The sequence below is a fragment of the Lithobates pipiens genome, unplaced genomic scaffold (genome assembly GCF_037356315.1).
Source record: "Lithobates pipiens isolate NorthernLeopardFrog02 unplaced genomic scaffold, aLitPip1_a1.2 Scaffold_8, whole genome shotgun sequence".
Lineage (NCBI taxonomy): Eukaryota > Metazoa > Chordata > Amphibia > Anura > Ranidae > Lithobates > Lithobates pipiens.
The window spans coordinates 610855759-610882513 of record NW_027507903.1 but is presented as its reverse complement, the minus strand read 5'-3'; the positions used below and the strand labels follow the sequence as shown (position 1 = coordinate 610882513).

General features: G+C 44.5%; 1 protein-coding gene across 1 annotated transcript in view; it reads left to right on the top strand.

Annotated features, from left to right (window-relative positions):
- The window catches only part of LOC143961370 (uncharacterized), a 58105-nt gene that overhangs the window by 17764 nt on the left and 13586 nt on the right, over positions 1-26755 (top strand). The window contains exons 2-6 of the mRNA XM_077470635.1: positions 7116-7448; positions 12367-12732; positions 15387-15560; positions 19750-19777; positions 23824-23864. Of these exons, the coding sequence (XP_077326761.1) occupies positions 7116-7448; positions 12367-12732; positions 15387-15560; positions 19750-19777; positions 23824-23864 (942 nt within the window). The remainder of the gene's footprint in view (positions 1-7115; positions 7449-12366; positions 12733-15386; positions 15561-19749; positions 19778-23823; positions 23865-26755) is intronic.

Sequence of the window (26755 nt, the reverse complement as noted above, 5' to 3'; positions counted from 1 at the left end):
GAGCAATATAGCTAGCTATATAGAAGGATATAAGGGTGTATACTGCGGTCAGGGCATGCAGACAGCACGTACAATCTCCTACAACTGACTGCAAGCTCTATTAAAAAAGAGCAATATAGCTAGCTATATAGGTGGATATAACGGTGTATACTGCGGTCAGGGCACGCAGACAGCACGCACAATCTCCTACAACTGACTGCAAGCTCTATTTAAAAAGAGCAAGATAGCTAGCTATGTAGGTGGATATAACGGTGTATACTGCGGTCAGGGCACGCAGACAGCACGCACAATCTCCTACAACTGACTGCAAGCTCTATTTAAAAAGAGCAAGATAGCTAGCTATATAGGTGGATATAACGGTGTATACTGCGGTCAGGGCACGCAGACAGCACACACAATCTCCTACAACTGACTGCAAGCTGTCATGGTTATGCAATAGAGTTCGTCTGCTTACCTGTCTGCATGTGTTCATTTCTAGAGACCAGCCGAGCCTCACCTGACTGCTTTTATAATCCATCCTCTGGCATGGCTCCACCCTAGCTCCTATCAGACACTCTATATTAACCTGTGCACTGCTAGCCTATCCTGCTGATCAACCTTTGTGTGTTAGCTTCCTGTTTCCTGCCGTGTGCTCTGCTACTGTTTTCTGTTACCGACTTTGGTGTGTCTTGACTATCCCTGTTTGCCTGTGATCCTGACCTTTTGGCATGTACCCGACTATTCTTGTCTGCTTGTGGCCCCGACCTTGGCTTTGTCCCTCACCATCCCTATCCTCCTGTTACCTACTGTGGGTGTGAGCTGGGGGACCCTGGGGGTCGTGACCTGGAGCCAGTTGCAGCCAAGTCCATCCTCACCACTCGAGGCTCTGGTGAACACCTGCTGGCTCTTAGACTCTGCACCCAGGGAATCTTACGCTCTAACCGCAGTGGGATCTGTCCCCCGTCTGCAGCAGTCAGCCTTAGGGTCCACAACCTTACGGTGCACTCCTAAACCCTACGGTGTGTATCTGTCACCTGGGCTCTAGGTGACCTGACACAAGCTCTATTAAAAAAGAGCAATATAGCTAGCTATATAGGTGGATATAATGGTGTATACTGTGGTCAGGGCACGCAGACAGCACGCACAATCTCCTACAACTGACTGCAAGCTCTATTAAAAAAGAGCAATATAGCTAGCTATATAGGTAGATATAATGGTGTATACTGTGGTCAGGGCACGCAGACAGCACTCACAATCTCCTACAACCAGGGCTGGTGCAAGGATTTTTGACACCCTAGGCCAAACCTCATTTTGCTGCCCCTCCCCCTGGCCCCACCCCTGACCCCACGACTTTCCCCTGCCCATGTATTCCCCACCTTTTTATTGAAGTGCCCATCAAATGAAGCCTCACCAGTGCCCATCAAATCAAGCCTCACCAGTGCCCATCAAATGAAGCCTCACCAGCGCCCATCAAATGAAGCCTCACCAGCGCCCATCAAATGAAGCCTCACCAGCGCCCATCAAATGAAGCCTCACCAGCACCCATCAATGCAGCATCACCAGCGCCCATCAATGCAGCCTCACCAGCGCCCATCAATGCAGCCTCACCAGCGCCCATCAATGAAGCCGACCAGCACCCATCAATGCAGCCAACCAATGCACAACAATGCAGCCTACCAACGCCCATCACTGCAGCCTACCAATGCTCATCAATGCAGCCCACCAGCGCCCATCAATGAATGTTTGCTTGCTTTCAATCATTCGGGAGTCGGGCCACAGACACATTCCTCCGCTGCACCTCTGACACTATGTGCGAAGGCGGGTGCTTGCTGATGCTGAGACTTAGTTGTTTGCTGCAGAGAGAAGAGAGTAGGAACACCAGTGGCCTGGCGCCCCAGGCAGAAGTGCGCCCTAGGCGGCTGCCTAGTTTGCCTAGTGGTAGCACCGGCCCTGCCTACAACTGACTGCAAGCTCTATTAGAAAAGAGCAATATAGCTAGCTATATAGGTGGATATAACGGTGTACACTACGGTCAGGGCACGCAGACAGCACGCACAATCTCCTACAACTGACTGCAAGCTCTATTAAAAAAGAGCAATATAGCTAGCTATATAGGTGGATATAACGGTGTATACTGCAGTCAGGGCAAGCAGACAGCACGCACAATCTCCTACAACTGACCGCAAGCTCTATTTAAAAAGAGCAAGATAGCTAGCTATGTAGGTGGATATAACGGTGTATACTGCGGTCAGGGCATGCAGACAGCACGCACAATCTCCTACAACTGACTGCAAGCTCTATTAAAAAAGAGCAGTATAGCTAGCTATATAGGTGGATATAATGGTGTATACTGCAGTCAGGGCATGCAGACAACAACCACTACAGAAGAGCAAGAATGCAAAAACTAACGGTGTATATTGTGTTGAAGGTACACAAAACACCCACTAACTCCTACAGACGCCAACACACTACACAAGGCCGCCGCGCTGGCGGCCTTATATAGTGTGGGGCGTGTACTACACAGCCTGAGTTATGATTGGCCACAGGCATCCTGCTTGTGGCCAATCATGGCTCTCCTCGCTGCCGGCGCTGTGATTGGCCAAGCATGCGGGGTCACAGTGCATGCTTGGCCAATCATGAGCCAGCAATGCACTGCGATGGCGCAGTGCATTGTGGGCCGTGAACGCCACACGAATTTGGCGCGAATGGCCCATAACGTTCGGTATTCGCCGAACGGGCGAACAGCCGATGTTCGAGTCGAACGTATGTTCGACTTGAACACGAAGCTCATCCCTACTGGTGACCCCCCAATAGGCATAAAACGTTCGCAGAAGGGCGTTTAATGTTAAACCTCTTTTCTTCTAATTTTAATGAGTGGCCACGAGTCTTGTTAAACTACGTTGAGGGTTCTTTACTGTAAGAGCGGCAAGTATGTGCAATTCCCTTCCACAGGCGGTGGTCTCAGCGGGGGCATTGATAGTTTCAAGAAACTATTAGATAAGCACCTGAATGACTGCAACATAAAGGGATATACAATGTAATACTGACATATAATCACACACACATAGGTTGGACTTTATTGGACTTGTGTCTTTTTTCAACCTCACCAACTATGTAGGTGCATATCATTGCAAGTTTTTACAGCAAGGCCAATTCTTGCTTTCATCAAGAGTACCTCCTATAGGGTTACGGTGGGAAGGCGCCACCGACACCCAAAGAACAATTTTTACGCATCCGTTACTTCTATCCAGAGTCAAAGTGACACCAGAATGTGTATCCAAAAAAATCTCGAATCTTGTTCCCAGTGCACTACATTGTGGCCTCATCATACACACTGGCTCCCCAGCTGTTGCTGAGTAAAATAAAGGCAGCTTGCAGGAAAATTTTATTTTTTTGGGCTTTATAAATGCAATTATTGCTGCTGCAGATTCTAGACATGGTACAGATCTGTCACTTTACAGGTAGATTAACCACTTCAGCTCCGGACCAATAAACACCTTAAGGACCAGAGGTCTTTTTGCAATTTCGCACTGCGCTGCTTTAACTGGTAATTGCGCGGTCATGCAATATTGCACCCAAACGAAATTTGCGTCCTTTTCTTCCCACAAATAGAGCTTTCTTTTGATGGTATTTGATTGCCTCTGCGATTTTTTTTTTTTGCGATATAAATGGAAAAAGAGCGAAAATTTTGAAAAAAAAAGATATTTTCTTCTTTTTGTTATAAGAAAAATCGAATAAACTAAATTTTAGTCATACATTGAGGGCAAAATTTATTTAGCCACATGTCTTTAGTAAAAAAAATGTCAATAAGCGTATATTTTTTGGTTTGCGCAAAAGTTATAGCGTCTACAAACTAGAGTACATTTTCTGGAATTTACACAGCTTTTAATTTATGACTGCCGATCTCATTTCTTGAGGTGCTAAAATGGCAGGGCAGTACAAATCCCACCCAAATGACCCCATTTTGGAAAGTAGACACCCCAAGGAAATTGCTGATGGGTATGTTGAGCCCATTGAATATTTATTTTTTTTGTCCTAAGGGATTGAATAATGACAAAAAAAAAAAAAAAAAATTTTTTTTACAAAAAGTTGTCACTAAATGATATATTGCTCACACATGCCATGGTTATATGTGGAATTGCACCCCAAAATATATTCCGCTACTTCTCCCGAGTATGGCGATACCACGTGTGTGGGACTTTTTGGGAGTCTAGTCGCGCAGGGCACCCCGAAAACCAATCACCACCTTCAGGATTTCTAAGGGTGCAAATTTTTGATTTAACTCCTCACTACCTATCACAGTTTCGAAGGCCATAAAATGCCAAAATAGCACAAAACCCCCCAAAATGACCCCATTTTGGAAAGTAGACACCCCAAGCTATTTACTGAGAGGCATGTTGAGTCCATGGAATATTTTATATTTTGCCACAAGTTGCGGGAATATTACAAACTTTTTTTTTTTTGCACCAAGTTGTCACTAAATGATATATTGCTCACACATGCTATGGGCATATGTGAAATGACACCCCAAAATACATTCTGCTGCTTCTCCCGAGCACGGGGATACTACATGTGTGGGACTTTTTGGGAGTCTAGTCGCGCACGGCACCCCGAAAACCAATCACCACCTTCAGGATTTCTAAGGGTGCAAATTTTTGATTTAACTCCTCACTACCTATCACAGTTTCGAAGGCCATAAAATGCCAAAATAGCACAAACCCCCCCCCAAATGACCCCATTTTGGAAAGTAGACACCCCAAGCTATTTACTGAGAGGCATGTTGAGTCCATGGAATATTTTATATTTTGCCAAAAGTTGCGGGAATATTACAAACTTTTTTTTTTTTTTGCACAAAGTTGTCACTAAATGATATATTGCTCACACATGCTATGTGCAGAAGTCAAATTACACCCCAAAATAAATTCTGCTGCTTCTCCCGAGTACGGGGATACCACATGTGGGGGACTTTTTGGGAGCCTAGCCACGTACGGGACCCCGAAAACCAAGGTCGGGGGGGGATCGGGGGGGGTTTGTGTGCCTGTGTGTACCTACATGTCAGTGTAGTGTTGGTGCACACTTACTTTTACTGTTCTCCGCGTAGTCCGGTCAAAAAGACCGCCCCGAGGAGAATGACATCACTTCCTCCTTCCTGTGTAAACAATACACAGGGGAGGAAGCTTCTCATTGGCCAGGAGCGATCCAGAGGGGGTGGCCGAAAACCAACGGCCATGCCCTCATCACGGAGCGCTCCTGGACCGAATCGGACCGCCGTAACCAGCGGGACGGGGTCCGATCGGACCCCCCACCCGCTGGAAGGCAATCACGTTGATGTACGTGATTATGCCTGCCTGTGCCATTGTGCTGACGTACAATGGCAATACGGCGGTCCTCAAGTGGTTAAGAGGACCCCACCCCCAGGCACTTTATTGGAAGGATTTTTTCATTTTTATGCTTTCTCTTCAAAAATCAAAAAAAATCACTGTTTATTTAAAAATTATGTTTTTCACAAACTTTTCTTTTATTGATACATGTCCCCCACCGCAGGACCCGGACCCCTATAACCATTGTATGCCCAATTACTTGCATATACACCTTCAAAATGGGCACTTTTGATTTTCGAAGATGGCGTTTGTTATTCGGGTCCAAACTTTTGCGCTGTTCGAAAGTTCTGGTGCGAACCGAACAGGGGTCTGTTCGGCCCATCCCTATCTGTAACATGGAACATGATTTGGCATTGGTGAGAAGTCATTCAACATAATGGAAACTGCAGTTCAATGTTTCCGAATGCAAACTAATGCACTGACGCAAAAATAATCCTCTGTTGGAGAAAAATATTGGGGGTAAAGTATACTACAGAGGAAAGATTTTGGGGGTACTTATTTCAAATAATTGCAAAATGAGCAAATCGTATGGCCAGACAGTGGTGAAAGTAAATGATATTCTATGACGTGTCACTAGCAGGAGGTCCTGATTTCCCTATATAGATCTTTAGATATCATGGGAGGCATCACTAGGAGGAAGAATGAGGACCTGATTCCCTTATTTAGATCTTCAGTTAACACTAGAGGGATCACCAAGAGGAGGAAGGAAGGTTCTGAATCCTCTTTATAGATCTTTAGTTATGACTGGAGGAATACCCTGCAGGAGGAAGGAAGCCATGATTTCTCTATGTTGATCTTTAGTTATCACTAGAAGTACTAAGGAGGTCCATATATAGATTTTTATATTACTAGAGGGGTTACCAGCATGAGGAAGGAGGTCCTGATTCTTTGGTATACTGTGGATCTTAATATCACTAGAGACATCACCAGCAGGAGGAAGGAGCTCTTGATTATTTTTTTTTCTATCTAGATCTTTAGATATCATTGGAGGCATCACCAACAGGAGGAAGGAGGTCCCTATATAGATTTGTATATCACTAGAGGGGTCACCAGCACGGGGAAGAAGGTCCTGGTTCCTCGATATACTGTAGATCAGGGATATGCAATTAGTGGACCTCCAGCTGTTGCAGAACTACAAGTCCCATGAGCCACAGCAAGACTCTGACAGCCACAAGCATGACACCCGAAGGCAGAGGTATGATGGGACTTGTAGTTTTGCAACAACTGGAGGTCCACTAATTGCAGATCTCTGCTGTAGATCTTTATATCACTAGAGACCTCTAGATTTAATCTTTAAATGGTTAAACTGAGATCTCCTACACACAGTCCTTTGATACGTAGAAACAATGTATTGCTTTGCTTCTTTTATCAGTGATGTTCTCAGACTTGGAAGGCTGCCCAGATAGGAGAGACAAGTCACTCCATGGGAAGACCTTGGGTGACTTGCATTGACTTCTATTACAGAAGTCATTTGCAAGTCACTCTGAAATTTTAATCACCCTAATTTGCAGCACAATTAGCCGATGCCGATTAATTTAAAAATGCCAAAAAGTGGCCGATTATATCGGTCGATCTCTACTCATTTTTTTTCTACTTTCAACACATAACCTTCAGGGACAACATGTTTGCTTGCTGCCTAATATATGCCACCCTCTTTCAGATGCCATTGTAACAAAATAATCAATGGTTTTCACTTTACCTGTCAGTGGTCATATACAGTGTATATATAAATAATATCTTATTGTCATTATCTAGATCAGAAAGCTGCCACTCAGTTGGATGAATTGATTGCTGTATCAGGTGAAGATATCAAAATCCCCTGTCACTACCCTAAGGAAATCATAGATTCTGTGCGGGAAGTCACCTGGTATTATGTAAAAAGCAATTTTAAAATTTGCAGCACTAATGCAAAAGTTGATACATCGGAAAATCCACCTGAAAATAAACGACACTCACTGGTCAATTACCCTCAAGGTGTCTCACTGCACATACGAAAAGCCAACAAGCAGGATCAGAGGGGTTATTGCTGTGACGTTGCTGCTACAACAGGAATTTTAAGCAAACAAATCACAATACTTCTTGTTGCAGGTAAGAGCACAACAAGGTCAGTTTCTACATTAAAAAAATCGGATTTAGGTGTATGGCCATCGTTCTCCACATTTTGAACTCGTATAAATAGATGGGGCAAAAAGACCCTTGAAGTATTAATGGAACTCAATGTTCAAGTTGCCCAATCACATACAACTGTACAGATTCATTTATAGACGATGAAAGGTTGATAGTCACATCTGGGCTCATTCATACTGTACAGTGCCGCCATCAGGGGGGTACAGGTAGTACTCAAATAAGGGGCCCGTCTGGCCGAGGCCCGCTCCACCTACAGCAGCACGTGAAATTTATCTATCACCTGTGCTGCCCCTAGCCTAGGCGGCGCCCGACCGCTGTAGAGCCTCCTTTCACTTTCATTAGCAGTTCTCCCGCCCCCTTCCACTGCTGGAGAGAATTATTACACCAAGCCTGAGCCTCCGGCGGCCGCCACCTTACTGATTAGCAACCCCCCAAGCAAAAGATCGCGGCCAGCACTTGCTCCTCTTATTTCCCTGCTGTGGCAGGACCTGCTGGCTGCTGCTAGGTTTGTTTACAATGTGATTGGCCGGGACACGGGCAGGGGATGTGGTCAGCGCGTCAGCATCTATCTGTATGCACCCAGCCCTATCAGGTGCATGCAGATAGATACTAGAAAGCAGCCTGGAGGGTAAGTCACAAAAATTTAGTGTGTGCTGCTGAGCCCCATGTGCTGCCTGTAGATTTCTAATTTATTCAATATCCATCTCCTTGGATGGGGCACCTGAGGGCCGAGGCTGCCAAGCTAGTTTCAGTGGCATGATGGAGTTGCGTTGTGGAAAATGGATGAGGATGACTCTGGGTGGGGATTAGAGTTACATTATGGAGAGCCTCTTCATTATGTAACTCATCCCCATCCAGAGTCATCCTTATCCATTTTCCACAATGCAACTCCATCCTCCTCATCCCCACCCAGCACCATCCATCCCTCCATTCTCCAATGTATCCCCACCCATGCCCAGCACCATCCATCCCTTTCCACAATGTATCCGCATCCACGCCCAGCACCATCCACCCCCCCCCCCCCCCAGTCTCCACAATCCATCCCCATACACACCCAGCACATCCACCCCCCCCCAGTCTCCACAATCCATCCCCATCCACGCTAAGCACCATCCATCCCTCCAGTCTCCACAATCCATCCCCATCCATGCTCAGCACCATCCATCCCTCCAGTATCCACAATATATCCCCATCCATGCCCAGCACCATCCATCCCTCTCCACAATGTATCCCCATCCAAGCCCAGCACCATCCACCCCCCCAGTCTCCACAATCCATCCCCATCTACGCCCAGCACATCCATCCCCCAGTCTCCACAATCTATCCCCATCCACACCCAGCACCATCCCCCCCCCCCCAGTCTCCACAATCCATCCCCATCCACGCCCAGCACATCCATCCCCCCAGTCTCCACAATCTATCCCCATCCACGCCAAGCACCATCCATCCCTCCAGTATCCACAACATATCCCCATCCATGCATCCATCCATAATGCATCCCCATCCACGCCCAGCACCATCCATCCTTCTCCATAATGCATCCCCATCCACGCCCAGCACCATCCATCCACGCCCAGCACATCCATCCCCCCAGTCTCCACAATCTATCCCCATCCACGCCAAGCACCATCCATCCCTCCAGTATCCACAACATATCCCCATCCATGCATCCATCCATAATGCATCCCCATCCACGCTCAGCACCATCCATCCTTCTCCATAATGCATCCCCATCCACGCCCAGCACCATCCATCCCTCTCCATAATGCATCCCCATCCACGCCCAGCACCATCCATCCCTCTCCACAATGCATCACCATCCACGCCCAGCCCCATCCATGACTCTCCACAATGCATCCCCATCCACACCCAGCACCATCCATCCCTCTCCACAATGCATCCCCACCCACACCCAGCACCATCCATCCCTCTCTACAAAGCATCCCCACCCACACCCAGCACCATACATCCCTCTCCACAATGTATCCCCACCCACGCCCAGCATCGTCCATCCCTCTCCACAATGCATCACCATCCATCCCTCCAGTCTCCACAATGCATCACCATCCATCCCTCTCTACAATGCATCCCCACCCATGCCCAGCACCATTCATCCCTCTCCACAATGCATCCCCATCCACAATCAGCACCATCCAACCCTCTCCACAATGCATCCCCACCCATGCCCAGCACCATCCATCCCTCCAGTCTCCACAATGCATCTCCGTCCATGCCCAGCACCATCCATCCATCTCCATAATGCATACTACATCCATGCCCAGAATCATCCATCCCTCTCCACAATGCGTCCTCATCCACTCCCAGAATCATCCATCCCTCTCCAGGATTCTAGGTGTGGATGGGGATACATTGTGGAGAGGGATGGATGATTCTGGGCGTGGATGGGGACTCGGTGGGACAGCCAGTGGGCAGGACCTGGGGAATGTTGGTGATCAGGCCCTAAATCTGTGTAAGGGGCCCCAAAATTTATGATGGCTGCCCTGATACTATATACCAAGTCTACACTATACAGAACATACCATACATGTCCAAGCCAAGAGGAAGAAAAAGTAACAACTTGGGGAATTGCCCATCACTAATATAAGGTTAGTTACAGAAAACTGACCAGGACTTATTGTGAATTTTAAAGCCCAATTACTGCATTTTTTTAAATTTTTAGAACGGCTGAGGATTGAGGTGAAAAAGCAAAAACAGAATTAAATAGGTTCAAAAATTGGAAGTTAAAAATTATTTAAAAAAAGACCAGGTAAAATGGGTTAAAAAGCAAAACCCCTAACTAAAGTTGTCCAAGTGCTGGTAAAGTCAAATTCCAGTCTTATTTATTTATTCAATCTGGTGGGTTTAGAACACATATGTCAAATACAAGGCCCGCGGGCTGAATCCAGCCCACTGAGCCCTGTCATGTGGCCCTTGCACCCAGTTTTGCAGTTGGAAAATGGTGGAACTCCAATCCACCACCTCCCGCTCTCACCCTCCACTCCCGCTCCCTGCTGTCACTTGTAAACACAGAAGCCTTCTGTGTTCACAAGGGACAGCTTTGCTCTCAGTGGCTCCCGGATTGAACCGATCTCTGCACTCACGACAGGGCATGGTGGGGACAGAATCTGAGAGAGAGAATGATCTCCTTGTAAGGTGAGTCAGAGACCCCTACACAAGAAGTTATTAGAGCCGAATACACGAGTGGTAGAACTGCCTACACAGGAAGATACTAGAGCCGAATACACGGCTAGTATTGCCACCTAAACAGGGAGGTACTAGAGCTGGGCTGACAAGTAGGGAAGAGTAGAGATGTGAGGAAGCTTTTTGGGGGGGGGGGGGGGTTGCATTCTGGAAATAGTGCACCCCTGAACCCTGCACTCTGTATATAGCACACTCCTTAACTCTGCACTCTGTACATAGCATACCCCTGAACCCTGACTCTGTATATAGCACACCCCTGAACCCTGCACTCTGTATATAGGGCACCACTGAACACTCTGTACATAGCGCAGCCCTTAACATTGCACTCTACACTGCATACTCCTAAACTCTGCACTCTGTACATAGCACACCCCTGAACCCTGCACTCTGTACACTGCGTACTCCTAAACTCTGCACTGTGTACATAGCGCACCCTGAACCCTGCACTCTGTACCAGGGCTGTCTTTAATGCAGGGCAAAAGGGGCATCTGCCCAGTGCCCTGTCATTGTTGGGGGGGCCCCATGCTGCCCGTATGAGTTCGACCCCCTCCGGTGCTGGTCACATGCTGTCACTTGTAAATATACAAGCGCTGCTTGGGTATTTACAAGTGACAGCGCTCCTCCCCCAGGGCCGCTCAGATCCCTCGGATATATCCTCCCCCGGTGGCCGCTCAGATCCCTCGGATATACACCGATCTCATTGAGAGCAGAGGAGGAAGCAGCGGAGAATATGCACAGGGGAAGCTGCTTCTGAAACCTGCATGGACATCGGACATGCTGTGGGTAGGATTTGTTTGCGGAAAACTGTATACTGGAATCGGGGGTGGGGTGGGAGGAGAGCTTTGTACTTGGGGGGGGAAGGGGAGTAGAGCTCTGTACTGGAAAGGGGGGGCGGGGTGTTAGGAGAGCTCTGGACTGGAATGGGGGGTGAGGGGGTGGGAGGAGAGCCTTGTACTTGGGGGGGGTCAAACTTTGTACTGGAATCAGTGGGGGGGAGAAGAGCCTTGCATTCTGCACATAGTGCACCCCTTCACTCTGCACCTAGCGCTCCCCTGCACTCTGCACTTAGCGCACCCCTGCACTCTGCACTTAGCGCACCCCTGCACTCTGCACTTAGCGCACCCTGTACACTACACCTATGGCACCCCTGCACTCTGCACATAGTGCTTCACTGCACTCTGCCTCTAGCGCACACCCCTGCGCTCTGCACATAGCACACCCCTGCACTCTGCCCCTAGCGCACACCCCTGCGCTCTGCCCCTAGCGCACACCCCTGCGCTCTGCACATAGAATACCCTGCAGCAATTAGCGGGATGCGATCCCCGTCACTTCCAATGGCACCCAGCGAAATTTTGCCACGATTGTCGCCCAACGAAACGCGGTAAATTCGTGAAAAAAAAAAAACACAGGATGCCTATCCTCTAAAAGAAGTTCCGGAACTTTTTTTGACCGACAGGCGTACCACTATGCCAATTTCTTAAGAAAAAAATTGTACAAAAAAAATTATTTATATCATATTTATTATTTTATATTATATATTATATTATTTTTTAACGCAAACTCACTTTGCAACATTTTTTTTACAAATGTCACAATTTATTGCACATCAAAGTACTTGTGTGAAGTGTTATGTGGTATGTTTTTTAAAGTCAAATCTTGCTATGTTCTCATTTTCTAGACCAACTACTAATCAATAGTAAGAGTTCTTCTAAGATCATGGTACAAAAAGGAAAATCTGTAAATCTGACTTGCTCCTACACCCAAACCAACAGTCACAAAGAGAGAGATGTTGTGCGGGTCAATGTATACTGGAGAGTGGGGAATGTAACCGGACCGTACGCCTACCACCCCTACCGGGAAATGGTTCATTCCAGGTATATAGAAAGAACAACCATAATGGGGACAGCAAACCTCCATATTAAAGGTGTGAAGATTGAGGACAACACAACCTTTCACTGCTTTGTGGTGTTCAAGCTGTGTAATGGTGACAACGAATATGAGGATTCAATTGTGTATGGAGGAGAAACCAGACTAAACGTTGAAGGTAATGTGTAAAAATGTCTGACCTCTTATTTCTTTATTTTAGATATCTGGTATAAATGAAAGCTTAAAGTGCATTAAAACCGAAAAAGAAAAAAGGCACTATATTGCAGTGTACCAGTCCTTAATATGATGGCTACATGACCTGTGTAGCCCAATTGTCCCTTTTCCTGACCCAATACCCCTTACCAGCCCTCTTATAATCTTATAATAATGAGACCACACCTTCTCTTTGGAGTAAACTGGCCACAACAGCCTTTAGTAACACAACCAAAATTTTACTCACTCCAAAGATATGTATATAAATATATAAATATATATATACAACCATAATCAAAACATTTTAAACAACTTTACAAACTCCAGTCTGGTGATCTCTGATGGTGACCCACGTTAACTCAAACACCAACCTCACTGCGTTACCTTTAACATACCAGGCCTCTAGCTGTGACCACTCAGAGACAACCAATTCCTGCAGTGAAAACATCCCAGTATTCCATCCACCATTCAGGAATACACTGGAGGGGCCCCTATTACCAATGAGCCCCCCACCCCTTTTAGATCACCCCCACCCCTGTTTACCGCCACCGTCAAAGACCACCAGAAAGATAATGCTGCAGCCCCCCAAAGGGGCCAGCTTCACTATTGTGACGACCATCCATCTTCCCCTGAAAGAAAAAAACAAACAAAAACACCAGCAAGCAACAAATACCCCCCACACTCCAAAACAACCCCCACAGTAGGGAGGAAGGGTGGGAAAAGGTGCCTCCTCCAATGCCTGTCACACGTGCACTGGTCCCGCTCTGGCTCCGCCCCTTTATATATGCCCCCCCCCTCCAAACTTTTCACTTCTTACCTATCCCGCTCCATTTTCTTGGGTTCCAAGGCACCCAGTCATGCCCGCCCCTCCATTACCCCTCCCTTTGGGGTGGACCATTACGGGGCTCCCTTTCTTTTTTCTTTGTTTCAGGTTTTTTTCCCCCTTTATTTTAACCTGGTGATCCTCATTTATCACACTGGTCTTTATCTATGGAGGGAGCCATGGTGGTCACCCTAGGCTGCTCTTCTGATATGGACTACAAACATGTCCATATCTGTTCATCTCCATTACATGGGTGCAGGGAAATTGTCATGCCGCGTACACATGACTGGACTTTCCGGCAGACTAGGTCCGACGGGATCAGTCCGTCGGACAATCCAATCGTGAACATGTTTCAAATCTATCCGATGGACTAAAAATCGGTTAAACTGTTCGTCTTTGTGCTAGTCCAACAGACCAAATACGACACAAGGGCAGCTATTGGCTACTGGCTATTGAACTTCCTTGTTTAGTCCTGTTTACGTCATCATGTTCAAAATGAACGGACTTTCAAAGGGACTTTGTCCGGTCTTGTGTGGCCAAGTTAGTTTGTTCAGAAAGTCCATTGGACCTCTGCCGAAAGTCAGTCGGGAAGACCGGCAGGCCTAGTCCGTCAATGTCCGGTCGTGTCAGGCTACAGAACATAGGTGTGCACAGCCCATTGCATTATGTCTTCCACAGTACAAGCCCCTCCCCTACATTTAGAAAGCACTACCAGGGAAAACATTTAACAGTTTGATCTCCCATGATGTTAAACCCCTTCCCTGACAGTGTCATTAGTACAGTGACAGTGCATATTTTTTAGCACTGATCACTATATTGGTGTCACTGGTCCCCAAAAAGTGTCACTCAGTGTCTGATTTGTCCGCCGCAACGTCGTTGCCCCCACAATAATTCGCTAATCGCCACCATTGCTAGTAAAAATAAAAAGCTAAATGAATAAATAAAAATTCCATAAATATTTCCCATAGTTTGTAGATGCTATAACCTTTGAAGCAAACCAATATACGTTTATTGGGATTTTTTTTTTTTTTTTTTACGAAACATATGTAGCAGAATACACATTGGTTCTAAATTTATGAAGAAATTTGATTTCTTGAATTTTTTTACTGAATGTGTTTTATAGCAGAAATTAAATATATATATTTTGTCAAAATTGTCGGTCTTATTGCAATTTTTTTTACCAAAAATATGTAAAAGAATACATATCAGCCTAATCTGAGGAAATGTACTTTCTTTTTTTAAATGTGGGATATTTATTATAGTAAAAAGTAAAAGATATTGTGGGTTTTTTTTGTTTTTTTTTCAAAATTGTCGCTCTTCTTCTGTTTATAGCACAAATAAAAAACTGCAGAGGTGATCAAATACCACCAAAAAAAGGACGTAAACATTGTTTGGGTACAACGTCACACGACCGCGTAATTGTCAGTTAAACTGATGCAGTGCCATTTTGCAAAAAAATGGCCTTATCTGGAAGGGCGTAAATTCTTTCGGGGCTGAAGTGGTTAATTATTTTTTTGTAAAATATTTTACATAAGCAGTACAAAATCAGATATAAAACATTACTTTATAAATGTATACACTTTCAAAAATGGAATAAAATTGACCGTTATAGTCTCCTTTTTAAATGTAATGTTATTAATATCAGTTTCTGTATGGCTATGATGGCTTTTGCGTGTTTCGTTTTTTCAATTATATTTATTGTTCTTTTCTAACAACTTTTAATTTAGGCTCACTGGTTTGTTACATGTATTTTCCTCTGTGTTAGTTAACATTGTCATTTTATTTTATTTTGTTAGACGCCAACTGTCAGGACAGTTCCTGTGTTTCTAATGAGGGAACCTATTCTACTATAATGAGTCCTACTGAAAAGACCCCGGAAGAATTACCAATTTCCACAATCAGTATTATCATTATCTCTGTGATTATCATGATTATTATCATCCTGATCATACTCGTTTTAAAAGTAAAAGGTGAGAAAGCATAAAGCAAATCTATAGGCAAACTTTTTTTTTTTTTTGGATAAAGTAGGGTAATAACTCATGTAAGTATTCTTTTGTCATCTTTGTCTCATTGTGGAGATTCATCTTCACTTCCTATCCCATAGTCAAAACAGGAAGTGAGAGGAAATCCCTGTAAATTAAGGGAACATCTTGGGTAATCCCCAGTCCCCATTGGAAGATTTCCTGTCTATTACTTTTCTGGGGACAACCCATTTTGCCATTTTCTTTTACTTTTACTTTCAGTGATAATGGTAAATAGAGAGGGTGATGCTCCCTAAAGGAGGCTCAGACAGCAATAAAAACATACAGGTGTTCTAATCCATTTTTATTCTATTTAGAAAAAATTAAATAAAAAATTGCCATTAGTTATACATTAATAATTACTCTTTCTCATTCAGAAGATTTTTTTTATTTTCCAAACAAGGTTAGCCATCCATTCACAGGTGTAACAGAAAGTCACTGCAAACCCATATAATATTCTTTTGGTTCTCTACCTTTTACCCCTTTTTGTTCTTATAATCTATTTTTATTGATTAAAATTGAAAGCATAGAAACAAAAACATAAGAGGTTTGCAACATCCAAGAGCGGTTGCTCGCAGTATAAGACCAAGTAACACACAGTATCTCACAAAAGTGAGTACACCCCTCACATCCCTCAATATAATGCGCCAAACATAAAGTGACGCACAGAGCTATATGGCGTTAAACTGGTAGTAACACACACAAAACTACAGTATCTCACAAAAGTGAGTACACCCCTCACATCCCTCAATATAATGCGCCAAACATAAAGTGACGCACAGAACTATATGGCGTTAAACTGGTAGTAACGCACACAAAACTACAGTATCTCACAAAAGTGAGTACACCCCTCACATCCCTCAATATAATGCGCCAAACATAAAGTGACGCACAGAGCTATATGGCGTTAAACTGGTAGTAACGCACACAAAACTACAGTATCTCACAAAAGTGAGTACACCCCTCACATTTTTGTAAAAATTCTATTCTATCTTTTCATGTGACAATACTGAAGAAAATGACACTTTGCTACAATGTAAAGTAGTGAGTGTACAGCTTGTATAACAGTGTCCCTTCAAAATAAATCAACACAGCCATTAATGTCGAAACTGCTGGTAACAAAAGTAAGTACATCTTTTGTTACCAGCTACAAAGTACAGTATTTGTAGCTGCTGACTTTTATTTTATTTTTTTTCTGAAGAAGCCTGGAGCTATGCGTTAAACAGACATACATTTGTTCAACTCACAAACCTAGCGCCCTCTCCCTTGTACACTAAATAACATTGTAGCAGCTGTAAAATTCACTGATAAATAACAGACATGGTTACCATAAAATACCACAATGCACATCTTTCCATATGCTCCACCCCAAAGCCCAAATTTTAGTAAACTTGGTTGGCCCCCCTGACTGTGAATGTCAACCTGAACCCCAAGAGCATCATTAACCCAACTTAACAGAAGTCGTACTGTCCAAACGGTGAGGTTCCTTCCTGTGAACAAGTATCGGTTTATGAGCATAAAAACAAACCAATGGAAACATAATTCTGGCAAATGCGCTAAATATATAGGCATTGGAGGTACCAATATGAAGTACTTTGGATGATAATAAAGCTGTAAATCCCAGTTTCTAGAAAGGAATTTGTGGTCATCTAGAAATTTGCAGCAACTTGCTGCAAGGGCATTTAACAAAAGTCAACTACTTTTGTAAAAATACCAACTGGGGGGCCAATAAATATTTTTTAATGCTAGGATAAGCAAGGCCATCATATGCAGGTGATGGTTGTAGTGCAAATCTAACAATGCATGGTTGGGAGTAATTCCAAATGTAGTCAGTTTGTTGGTAAAACTTCCTGTGAATAAACACAGTGGATGCTTTACATAAGTAGAGGTATTGGGGTGTTTAACAAGGGTAATTCTATCTATCTATCAGATTTAATGGAAGTGTGGACCATACTTGCAGTTTAGTTTCCATAGGAGTGACATTTTGGGTTTAGATTAATTTGCAAAACTAAATATGGATGGAATCACCAAGGTATTGAAAACTGTACACAGTTGCCATTTTGTAGCACACCAGAAATGGGAACTTTGTGGGGACCTATAAGAAAGGTGGTCGATTTAACCCAGTTCACCTTCAAATTTATAACCTCACTAAAACAATCTGTTATATTCAATGACACCACCATCAAGTGTTCAGAGTTACATAAGTGGATAAGACCATCTTCGGCATACAAAAGAATGAAATCTTCCAGTCCCCCCCCCCTCCCCCCAGCCAAATGCCAAGAATCATTTGGGATTTTCTAATACAGCACGCCAAGGGCACCATTACTATTAGAAAAAGCAAAGCTGATAGGAGGCTTCCTTGGTAATTGACCCCCTGTAGAGAGATTATACTGGAAACATCTACAAAATATTCATACCTTCAAGTATCTTTACCTGGGTTGGGTATTGGCAAGAGAAGTGTTAACACCCCCGACATAGGGAGATAAACTATTCCTAAAGGCATCCTGTTAAACCACAAGCACATGAGGTGCTAGAAGATTTGCTTTGCACCACTCCAAGGGTCAACCATCGGGCCTCAGAGTTTTGTTTGTAGGAAAAGAGTGGATCTACAATTGTTTGGCTCTGGTGAGGTCTCAGGTTAATTACATGTCTCCTGTGTTAGGTTGGGAGATGAGCAGGGGTGGACTGACAACTCATGGGGCCCCCGGGCAATAGGAGATTATGGGGCCCCCAGGCAAGCAGAGATTATGGGGCCACACAGTATACACACACACACACACACACACAGTATATAATCACAAAGTATACACATACATTTACACACAGTATACACAGACATGTTTCTATTGGCTGAGAAGGTACTGGAGAGGTGGGGCAGCTATAATCTCAGGATTTTTAGAACAAAAGGATGTCGATAAGGGACATATAATATTACTGCCCCTGACCAATAATTGCAACTGTCAAAGGCAAGAATCTCTGATTATAATGGTGTTGATTATGCATGCAGGGCAAAATTGATTTAAGTGCTTGCCACCTGCCCACAGTACATTTACTGCAGCCAAGCGGCAGCTACAGGCTAGGCAACATACTGGCACGATGCCCAGCACATGCACGTTAGCATGTCCCCTGGGGTGCCGCAGCACCACGATCTCGTGACCACAGCAGATCACAACGCTATTGTGGGATCGCTATGATCAATCATAACAATCACATGCATAAATGTAAGCAAAACTGTCATGAATGGCTTCCGTTCATGACAGCTTGCTTATTGTTGTGATGCTGTGATAGTCCCACAGCTATCACATGGTATCTGAGCCAATCACAGCACCCTGTACCGTATGATTAGCTGTAGCCAATCACAGATCGCAATAATAAGCAAGCTGCCATGAATGAAAGCCATTCATGACAGCTACAACTATTGCTCATACCAATGATCATCACTGTTATAAGCAATAATATCACGATGGTGACACTGAACTACTCTGATGACAGGGTGTACAAAATAGCAAACCGCCACACCAATCCTATAATGACACTGCACTGCAGAGTGTATTTAATTTCTTCATTTTCCAAAAACATTTAACAAAAAATTTGATTTTCAAAAAAAACTCACCAAGCCTCTTACTAAATACCTCCGACTGTTTACTTTCCACATAAAGAACATTTGGGGGTATTTGTACTGTCCTGGCATTTTAGGGCCTCAATAAATAAGATAGGCATCAGTACATTTGAATTGATGAATTTTCAAATATATATATATATATATACATACATACAGTAGTTTGTGGACTGTATAAGTTCCTACAGTCTAAATAATATACACTGATTTGGGTTATTTTCACCAAGGAAATGTAGCAGAATACATTTTGGTTTAAATTTATGAAGAAAGATTGTCAGAATCATGCTTTTTTTTTCAAAACCGTTGGTATTTTTTCATTTATATAGCAAAAAATAAAAAACCCAGTGGTGATCAAATACCACAAAAAGAAAGTTCTATTTGTGTGAAAAAAATAATAGAATTTATTTTGGGTACAGGGTTGCATGACCACGCAATTGCCATTCAAAAATGCCCTGCTTATGAAGGAAGTAGAGCCTTCTGGTGGTTAAAAAGAATAAATGCCTGTTTTGTTCCTTGCAGGTGTACTCTGCAAAAAGAAAGGAAATATGTAAGTGTGATAATCACAGACCATTACACTTCTCCAGTTTTCAATCTACACCTCCTTGTTCTGATCTCACCCGATTGGGTCATATGTTCTTGATCAATTATGGTTTAAAGTGGAACTCCAGTTAAAAGAAAATTACAAAAGTCAAAGGTTGAAGTTATTGTGTAGCTACTATGTAAGACTTCTTACACCTTTATTACAATATACTTAAGGCATGGGGTATTAACCACTTCAGCCCTGAGCCTATTTTCCAAACTTGGGGTTTACAAGTTAAAATCTGTTTTGTTTTGTTTTTTGCTAGAAAATTACTTAGAAAAAAATGAATTATATAATGTTTGGGGTTCTAACACCCTAGAGAATAAAACATCAGTCGTTGCAATACTTTCTGTCACACCGTATTTGTGCAGCGGTCTTTTTTGAATTAAAAAATAAGACAACAGTAAAGTTAGCCCAATTTTTGGTTTTATATTATGAAAGATGATGTTACGCTGAGTAAATTGATACCTAACATGTCACGCTTCAAAGTTGCGCCTGCTCGTGGAATGGCGACAAACTTTTACCCATATGTGACGTTTAAAAAATTCTACAGGTTGCATGTTTTAAGTTACAGAGGAGTTCTAGGGCTATGATTGCTCTTGCTCTACCGATCATGGCGATACCTTACATGTGTGGTTTGAACACCATTTTCTTATGCGGGCGCTACTCGCGTATGCGTTCGCTTCTGCATGAGAGCTCTGCGGGACAGGGCACGTTTAAAAATGTATTTTTTTTTCCTTATATTACACTTTTTTTTTTCTTTTTTTTTTCTTTTACACTGTTCTTTTAAAAAAAAAAAAATAATGGTGTCACTTTTATTCCTATTATAAGGAATGTAAACATCCCTTGTAACAAAAAACATGACAGGACCTCTTAAATATGAGATCTGGGGTCAAAAAGACCTCAGATCTCATATTTACACAAAAATGCAATAAAAAAGAAAAAAATAGTAAAAAAAAAAGAAGTTTAGGGAAAAATTCATAAAAAATTATTGCTTTAAGAGCTATGGGCGGAAGTGACATTTAGACATCGCTTCTGCCCTACATTGGTAAGGAGCTGGGTGGGGGCCATCTTCCCCTCACTCAGCTCCATACCACACATGGAAGAGGACCTGATTGTCTCTGCTGCTACCGACGGCTCCGGTAAGCGGTGGAGGGCACCAGAATGCAACGGGAGGGGTCCCCATTCCCGCCACCAATAAAAACTATCTTGCAGCGAATTCGGCGCTGAGACCACTTTTATCTTGAAGTGGACCGCCCACTGAAGAAGAGAATACCAGGGTTATGGCAGCTAGCTGCTGCTACAACAACGATACTCCTCTTCACAGTACCAACGTATAACGATTGTGGGGCAGTCTGTATGTGGTTAATGAGTAAAAAACAATAGTGCTACAAGCAGCTGTGCTGGCACACATAGCCCAGACATGGTCCATTGTTTTTATGATCAGGTTGCCAGTCTAGGGCAATGATGTGCAACTGACACTGGAGCCAGTGCATAGAGACACCAAAACGCATGGCCACAGCTACATCACTGGTGTGCACTGGGAAAACCCAAATATAGAAGGAAAAATAATATCAGCACTGGTGTCCACCTTATCTGCAGTGCTGATGTCAGTGGGGCGAGGAGAGAGCCACGAAAACATCAATTTTTCAGCTGTATGAAGAAGGCAAAAATGAAATCACTACACATATTCTATTTCATGTGACACTTTATGTATTGACATACTTCCTCAGACCCAGTCTGTCCAGTCAGTAGGGTCACCTTGTAGGCAGATGGAGTCTGCTTTATCCACTGCAGGTGGTGCCCGACCTGAGTGGCATTATAGATTGAAGAGGAAGTCAGGGGAAACTGGGGTTCTCTGTGGTTTTCTGATTCATAGAGACAGCATTTTGGTTGTGTCACATACCTGAGAGGAGACTGAAATGACGAGGTCAGCCTCTCTTGTATTCCCAGCCCTGCAGATGAAGATCGGGGAACTTGCAGCAGGAGATGCAGTTCCAAGACAGCAGGGGAAACATCAGATCAGGAACAGCTGGGGTTAAGGAAGCACTCCACTTGCACTGCGGGGCCAGGGCATGTGGCTGGTCAGAGCTCTCCGCAGACTTGCAGCAGGAACACTCAGCAGGACGCATAACTGCAGCAGCATACAGCCAGGCGGACACTCCAACGGGGCAGTAAACCAGGATCTGAGACAGAAGCGTGGTACAGGATTAGCCAGGGTCATCAACAGGTGGGCAATGTGGTACCAAAGCTGGAGCAGAGCCAAAGGAATGAACAAACCGGGTCAGGAATAGCGACAGGACAGAAGCAGGATCCAAGACCAGGTCAGGAGTAAGCTGGGTCAGCAATTAAGGGAACACACTGGAGGTACACAGGACACAGGGAACAGCTGAAGACCAGCCAGCATTCAAGCACAGGCAGAAGTATCCTTAAATAGTGCATCTGGCACCAACATACATCGCGCGCGTGCCTGTTCGCGTGTGCGCATGTGCATTCCTGATAGCCGTTATGTGGAGATTCTTGCGTGCATTCGCATTTCTATTAGCTAAATGTATTTGTGCATGCATATTCCTATTAGCCAAATGGCTGGTTGGTATTCTCTGACAGGTTGGCTGCTTTGCGTCCTGGTGACCCTTTGTGGCCATCCTTAGGTCAGCAGAGTCTTTTGGCCCTCAGGTTTTGGTGCACATTTGCTAGTGAGTTGTTTAGAGACAGGTTACCTGTCTGCCAGGGACAGTATTGGCGGTAGGGAAAGGTTTAAAATGAGGAGGGAAAGTATAGGATTCACAACTTCTATAGACATCTTCCCGTTTGGGCACAAGATGGCCAGGCCACATTTTGCCCCTCCTAACAGGCACTCTCAGTTTGGCTGAAACCTGTTTCACTGCATGCTGTTTGAATTTGTAAGTGTTCCCAAGTGAGCCCTCTAATGCCGCGTACACACGACCGGACTTTCCGGCAGACTAGGTCCGACGGTCTTCCCGCGGACTTTCAGCGGAGTTCCGACAAACTTTCCGAAAGAACGGACTTGGCCACACTTGAACGGACTGAGTTAGTTCGAAAGTCTGTTAGTTTTAAACGTGATGACATAAACGGGACTAAACAAGGAAGTTCAATAGCCAGTAGCCAATGGCTTCCCTTGTGTCATGTTTGGTCCGTCGGACTAACACACAGACTAAGGCCGCGTACACACGCGCGGACTGTTCGCCCAACTTTGTCCGTCCAACAGTCCGCTCAAACTTAGCATGGACGGACATGCCCACACACGACGAACGAACAGTTTGCTGAAACCGTGCGCGATGACGTGAACGGCACGTACGACGGGACGAAAAATACGACGTCCTATACACTGCATTATAGCTTTCGGCGTGAAAATCCTTTCTGAGCATGCGCGCAACTTTGTTTGACGAACAAGCCTACACACGGGCGGACTGTTCGCTCAAACAAGGTTTCAGCGGACAGTTTTTCGGAATTTCCGAAAAACCTTGTCCGTCCAACTGTCCGCTGAAACTGTCCGCTGAAAGCCCACACACGAGCGGACTGTCCGCCCAAACACTGTTCAGCGGACAAAGTTGGGCGAACATTCCGCCCGTGTGTACGCGGCCTAAAGGTTTTCCCGATTTTAGTCCGTCGGAATTGAATCCAACGGACAGATTTAAAATGTTCTATTTCTAGGTCCGTCTGATTTTTTTTTTTCTTCCTGAAAAACGATCGGATTAGATTGGATTGTCCGACGGACTAATCCCTTCCCTTCTAGTCTGCCTGAAAGTCCAGTCATGTGTATGCGACATTAGTGAGACAGAGCAACACAACAGAGAAAAACACTGAGATGATGGTGCCTGACATTCAATTTATTATTTTGGCTTATTTTAGTCTGTGCTGGGGAATTTTCATATTTTTCATTTACTCAACATTCATTTGGTGTACATTTTTGGTTCAATAAACAAGCATTCTGCTTCATTGTGCAGAGTCTGACATACTTATTTTTTTTTTTTTTTTTTTTTTTTTTTTAGTTCTGAACATCAGATGAACACCATCCAGGAACCAGCTAAAGGTACGGCAAAGAACATAAATGAACTTATATAAAAAGTGTACTTATATGAAGGGGTATTAAACCCAAAATAAAAAATGTAATATACAGTGCTCAGCATAAATGAGTACACCCCTTTTGAAAAGTAAGATTTTAATCCTTATCTCAATGAACACCAGATCAATTTCCAAAATTTGGATAAAACTGAATGCCAACATGTACTGTGACATACTGAAGCAGAACATGATCACCTCCCTTCGGAGACTGGGCCGCAGGGCAGTATTCCAACATAACGACCCCAAACACACATCCTAGATGACCGCTGCCTTGCTAAAGAAGCTGAGGGTAAAGATGATGGACTGGCCAACCATGTCTCCAGACCTAAACCCTATTGAGCATCTGTGGGGCATCCTCAAACGGAAGGTGGAGAAGCGCAAGGTCTCTACCATCCACCAGCTCTGTGATGTCATCATGGAGGAGTGGAAGAGGACTCCAGTGGCAACCTGTGAAGCTCTGGTGAACTCCATGCCCAAGAGGGTTAAGGCAGTGCTGGAAAATAATGGTGGCCACACAAAATATTGACACTTTAGGCCCAACTTGGACATTTTCACTTATGGGTGTACACCCTTTTGTTGCCAGTGGTTTAATGGCTGTGTGTTTAGTTATTTTGAGGGGGCAGCAAATTGACACTGTTATAGAAGCTGTACACTCACTACTTTACTTTTGTAATTTCTTCAGTGTTGTCACATGAAAAGATATAATAAAATATTTATGTAGCAAAGTCTCTGGCCTTGTCCAGTCTAATGAGAACATTCAGGCCAGAGATAGCTGACATCCTTCTGTATGTGGTCGGTTGTGAGGCACAGTGGGTGCAAGGTGGACAAAGTTATTGGGCGCCAGACACTTCTTGAATGTAAAAGAGATTTTTATTTCTCTTAACAGTCCTTTTTTTGTATCTATGGGGGGAAAGAGGGTTAGGGCCAGGACACCCTTAGATAGTTGCTAATTCAATTGGCAGACTTCAAGACTTCAATAAGAAAACAGCCATGCAGGGAAAGGCCCCAGCAAGAAGCCACATCTGCACTTGCAGACTCAAACGCAACAGTTCCTTCAGCTCCACTGCAACTACCTCTTGTAGTTCTTCAACACTGGAGCCTCTGATTCACTGACTCTGAATCTCTTGAGCTCCGCCAAGGTTGTGGTGGTATCTCCCTCAAGTGTCACCCCTGCTTCTCTGCTGGGTCCCTAGTTTGGCACTCCAGATACTTCTCAAGCTTCACCCCTGCTTACCAGCGAGGTCCTTGGCTTGACTCACAAGGCTGCTCTGCAAGGCCCTTTGGGACTGGTATAGATTTTAGGAGGAACTCCACACCAATTTTTTTTTAAAAAAACAGCGTTGGTTCCCCCTAAAATCCATACCAGGCCCTTTGGGTCTGGCATAGATTTTATGGGGAACTCCATGCCAAAATTTAAAAAAGAAATGGCATGGGGTTCCCCCCCCCCCCCCAAAATCCATACCAGACCCTTATCTGAGCATGCAGGCCAGGAAAGGGAGGGGACAAGCCAGCACCACCCCTTCTGAACCATACCAGGCCGCTTGCCCTCAACATGGGGAGGGTGCTTTGGGGTGCCCCCAAAGCAAGTTGTCCCCATGTTGATGGGGACAAGGGCCTTTTCCCAACAACCCTGGCCGGTGGTTGTTGGTGTCTGTGGGCGGAGAGCTTATCGGAATCAGGAAGCCCTCTTTAACAAGGGAGCCCTCAGATCCCGCCCCCCCCCCCCCATGTGAATGGGTATCGGGTACATTGTAGCATTGTAAAAAGTGTAAAAGTGTTTTGACAATTTCTTTATTAAAAAAGAAAAAAGTGTCCCACGATGTACACCCATCTTCAATCACATCACCCGATGGACCCAAAAAATATAAAAAAAATTTTAACAGCTCCACCTCATGGGAGGCCTCCCAGCGACTGCTGTCTCTTGGCTTTGCGAGCTGTTATATAGGCAATGGCGAAGCCATGACCTGCCATCATTAGACATCATATGATGTCAGAGGGGTGCGGGCTCATCCGGTTACATCAGCGGGTGGCCCTGCCCTTGCCTAGCAAAAAGATAGCAGTCACGGGAGGACTCCCATGTAGGCGAAGCTTATTCCCATTCTTCTATTTTTGGGGTGCATTGGGCGGCGTGATTGACGATGGATGGACATCGCAGGACACTTTTCTTTTTTTTTTTTATAAAGGAACTGTCAAAAATTGCCTCTTGTGGTTTTGACTTTTTTACACTTTTTTGGGTGAATGGGTATGGAAGGTCCATTCACATAGGGGGGGGGGCAGGATCTGGGGGCCCTCTTGTTAAAGAGGGGTTCCAGATTATGCTAAGCCATTGGGAAGGGGCCCTTGTCCCCATCAACATGGGGACAAGGTGCTTTGGGGTGGGGCAGCGAAGAGCTGCCCCTGCCCCAAAGCACCCACCCCCCATGTTGAGGGCATGTGGCCTCGCTAATCCCACCACCTATCCTGACCTGCCAGGCAGCATGCTCATATAAGGGTTTGGTATGGATTTTGAGGGGGACCCCACACCAATATTACAATTTTGTCATGGAGTTACAGTTAAAATCCACACCAGACCCAAAGGGCCTGGTATGGACTGGGGGGGGCGACCCCATGCCGTATTTTTCATCTATATTGCCGGGATCCGGCAATACATTACAGCAACAAACAAGTTTCAATTACATTTTTTCCTTTGGAAATGTAATTTTTGCTGCAGCATGTTCTATACATTGCACATATGTGCCACTTTACAGGAAGACTAAGGGCACCCCTCAGGCACGATATTTTAAGGAATATTTCATTTTTATTGTTTCACTTTAAGCATCATTAAAATCACTGCTCCTGAAAAATCGATTGTTTTAAAAA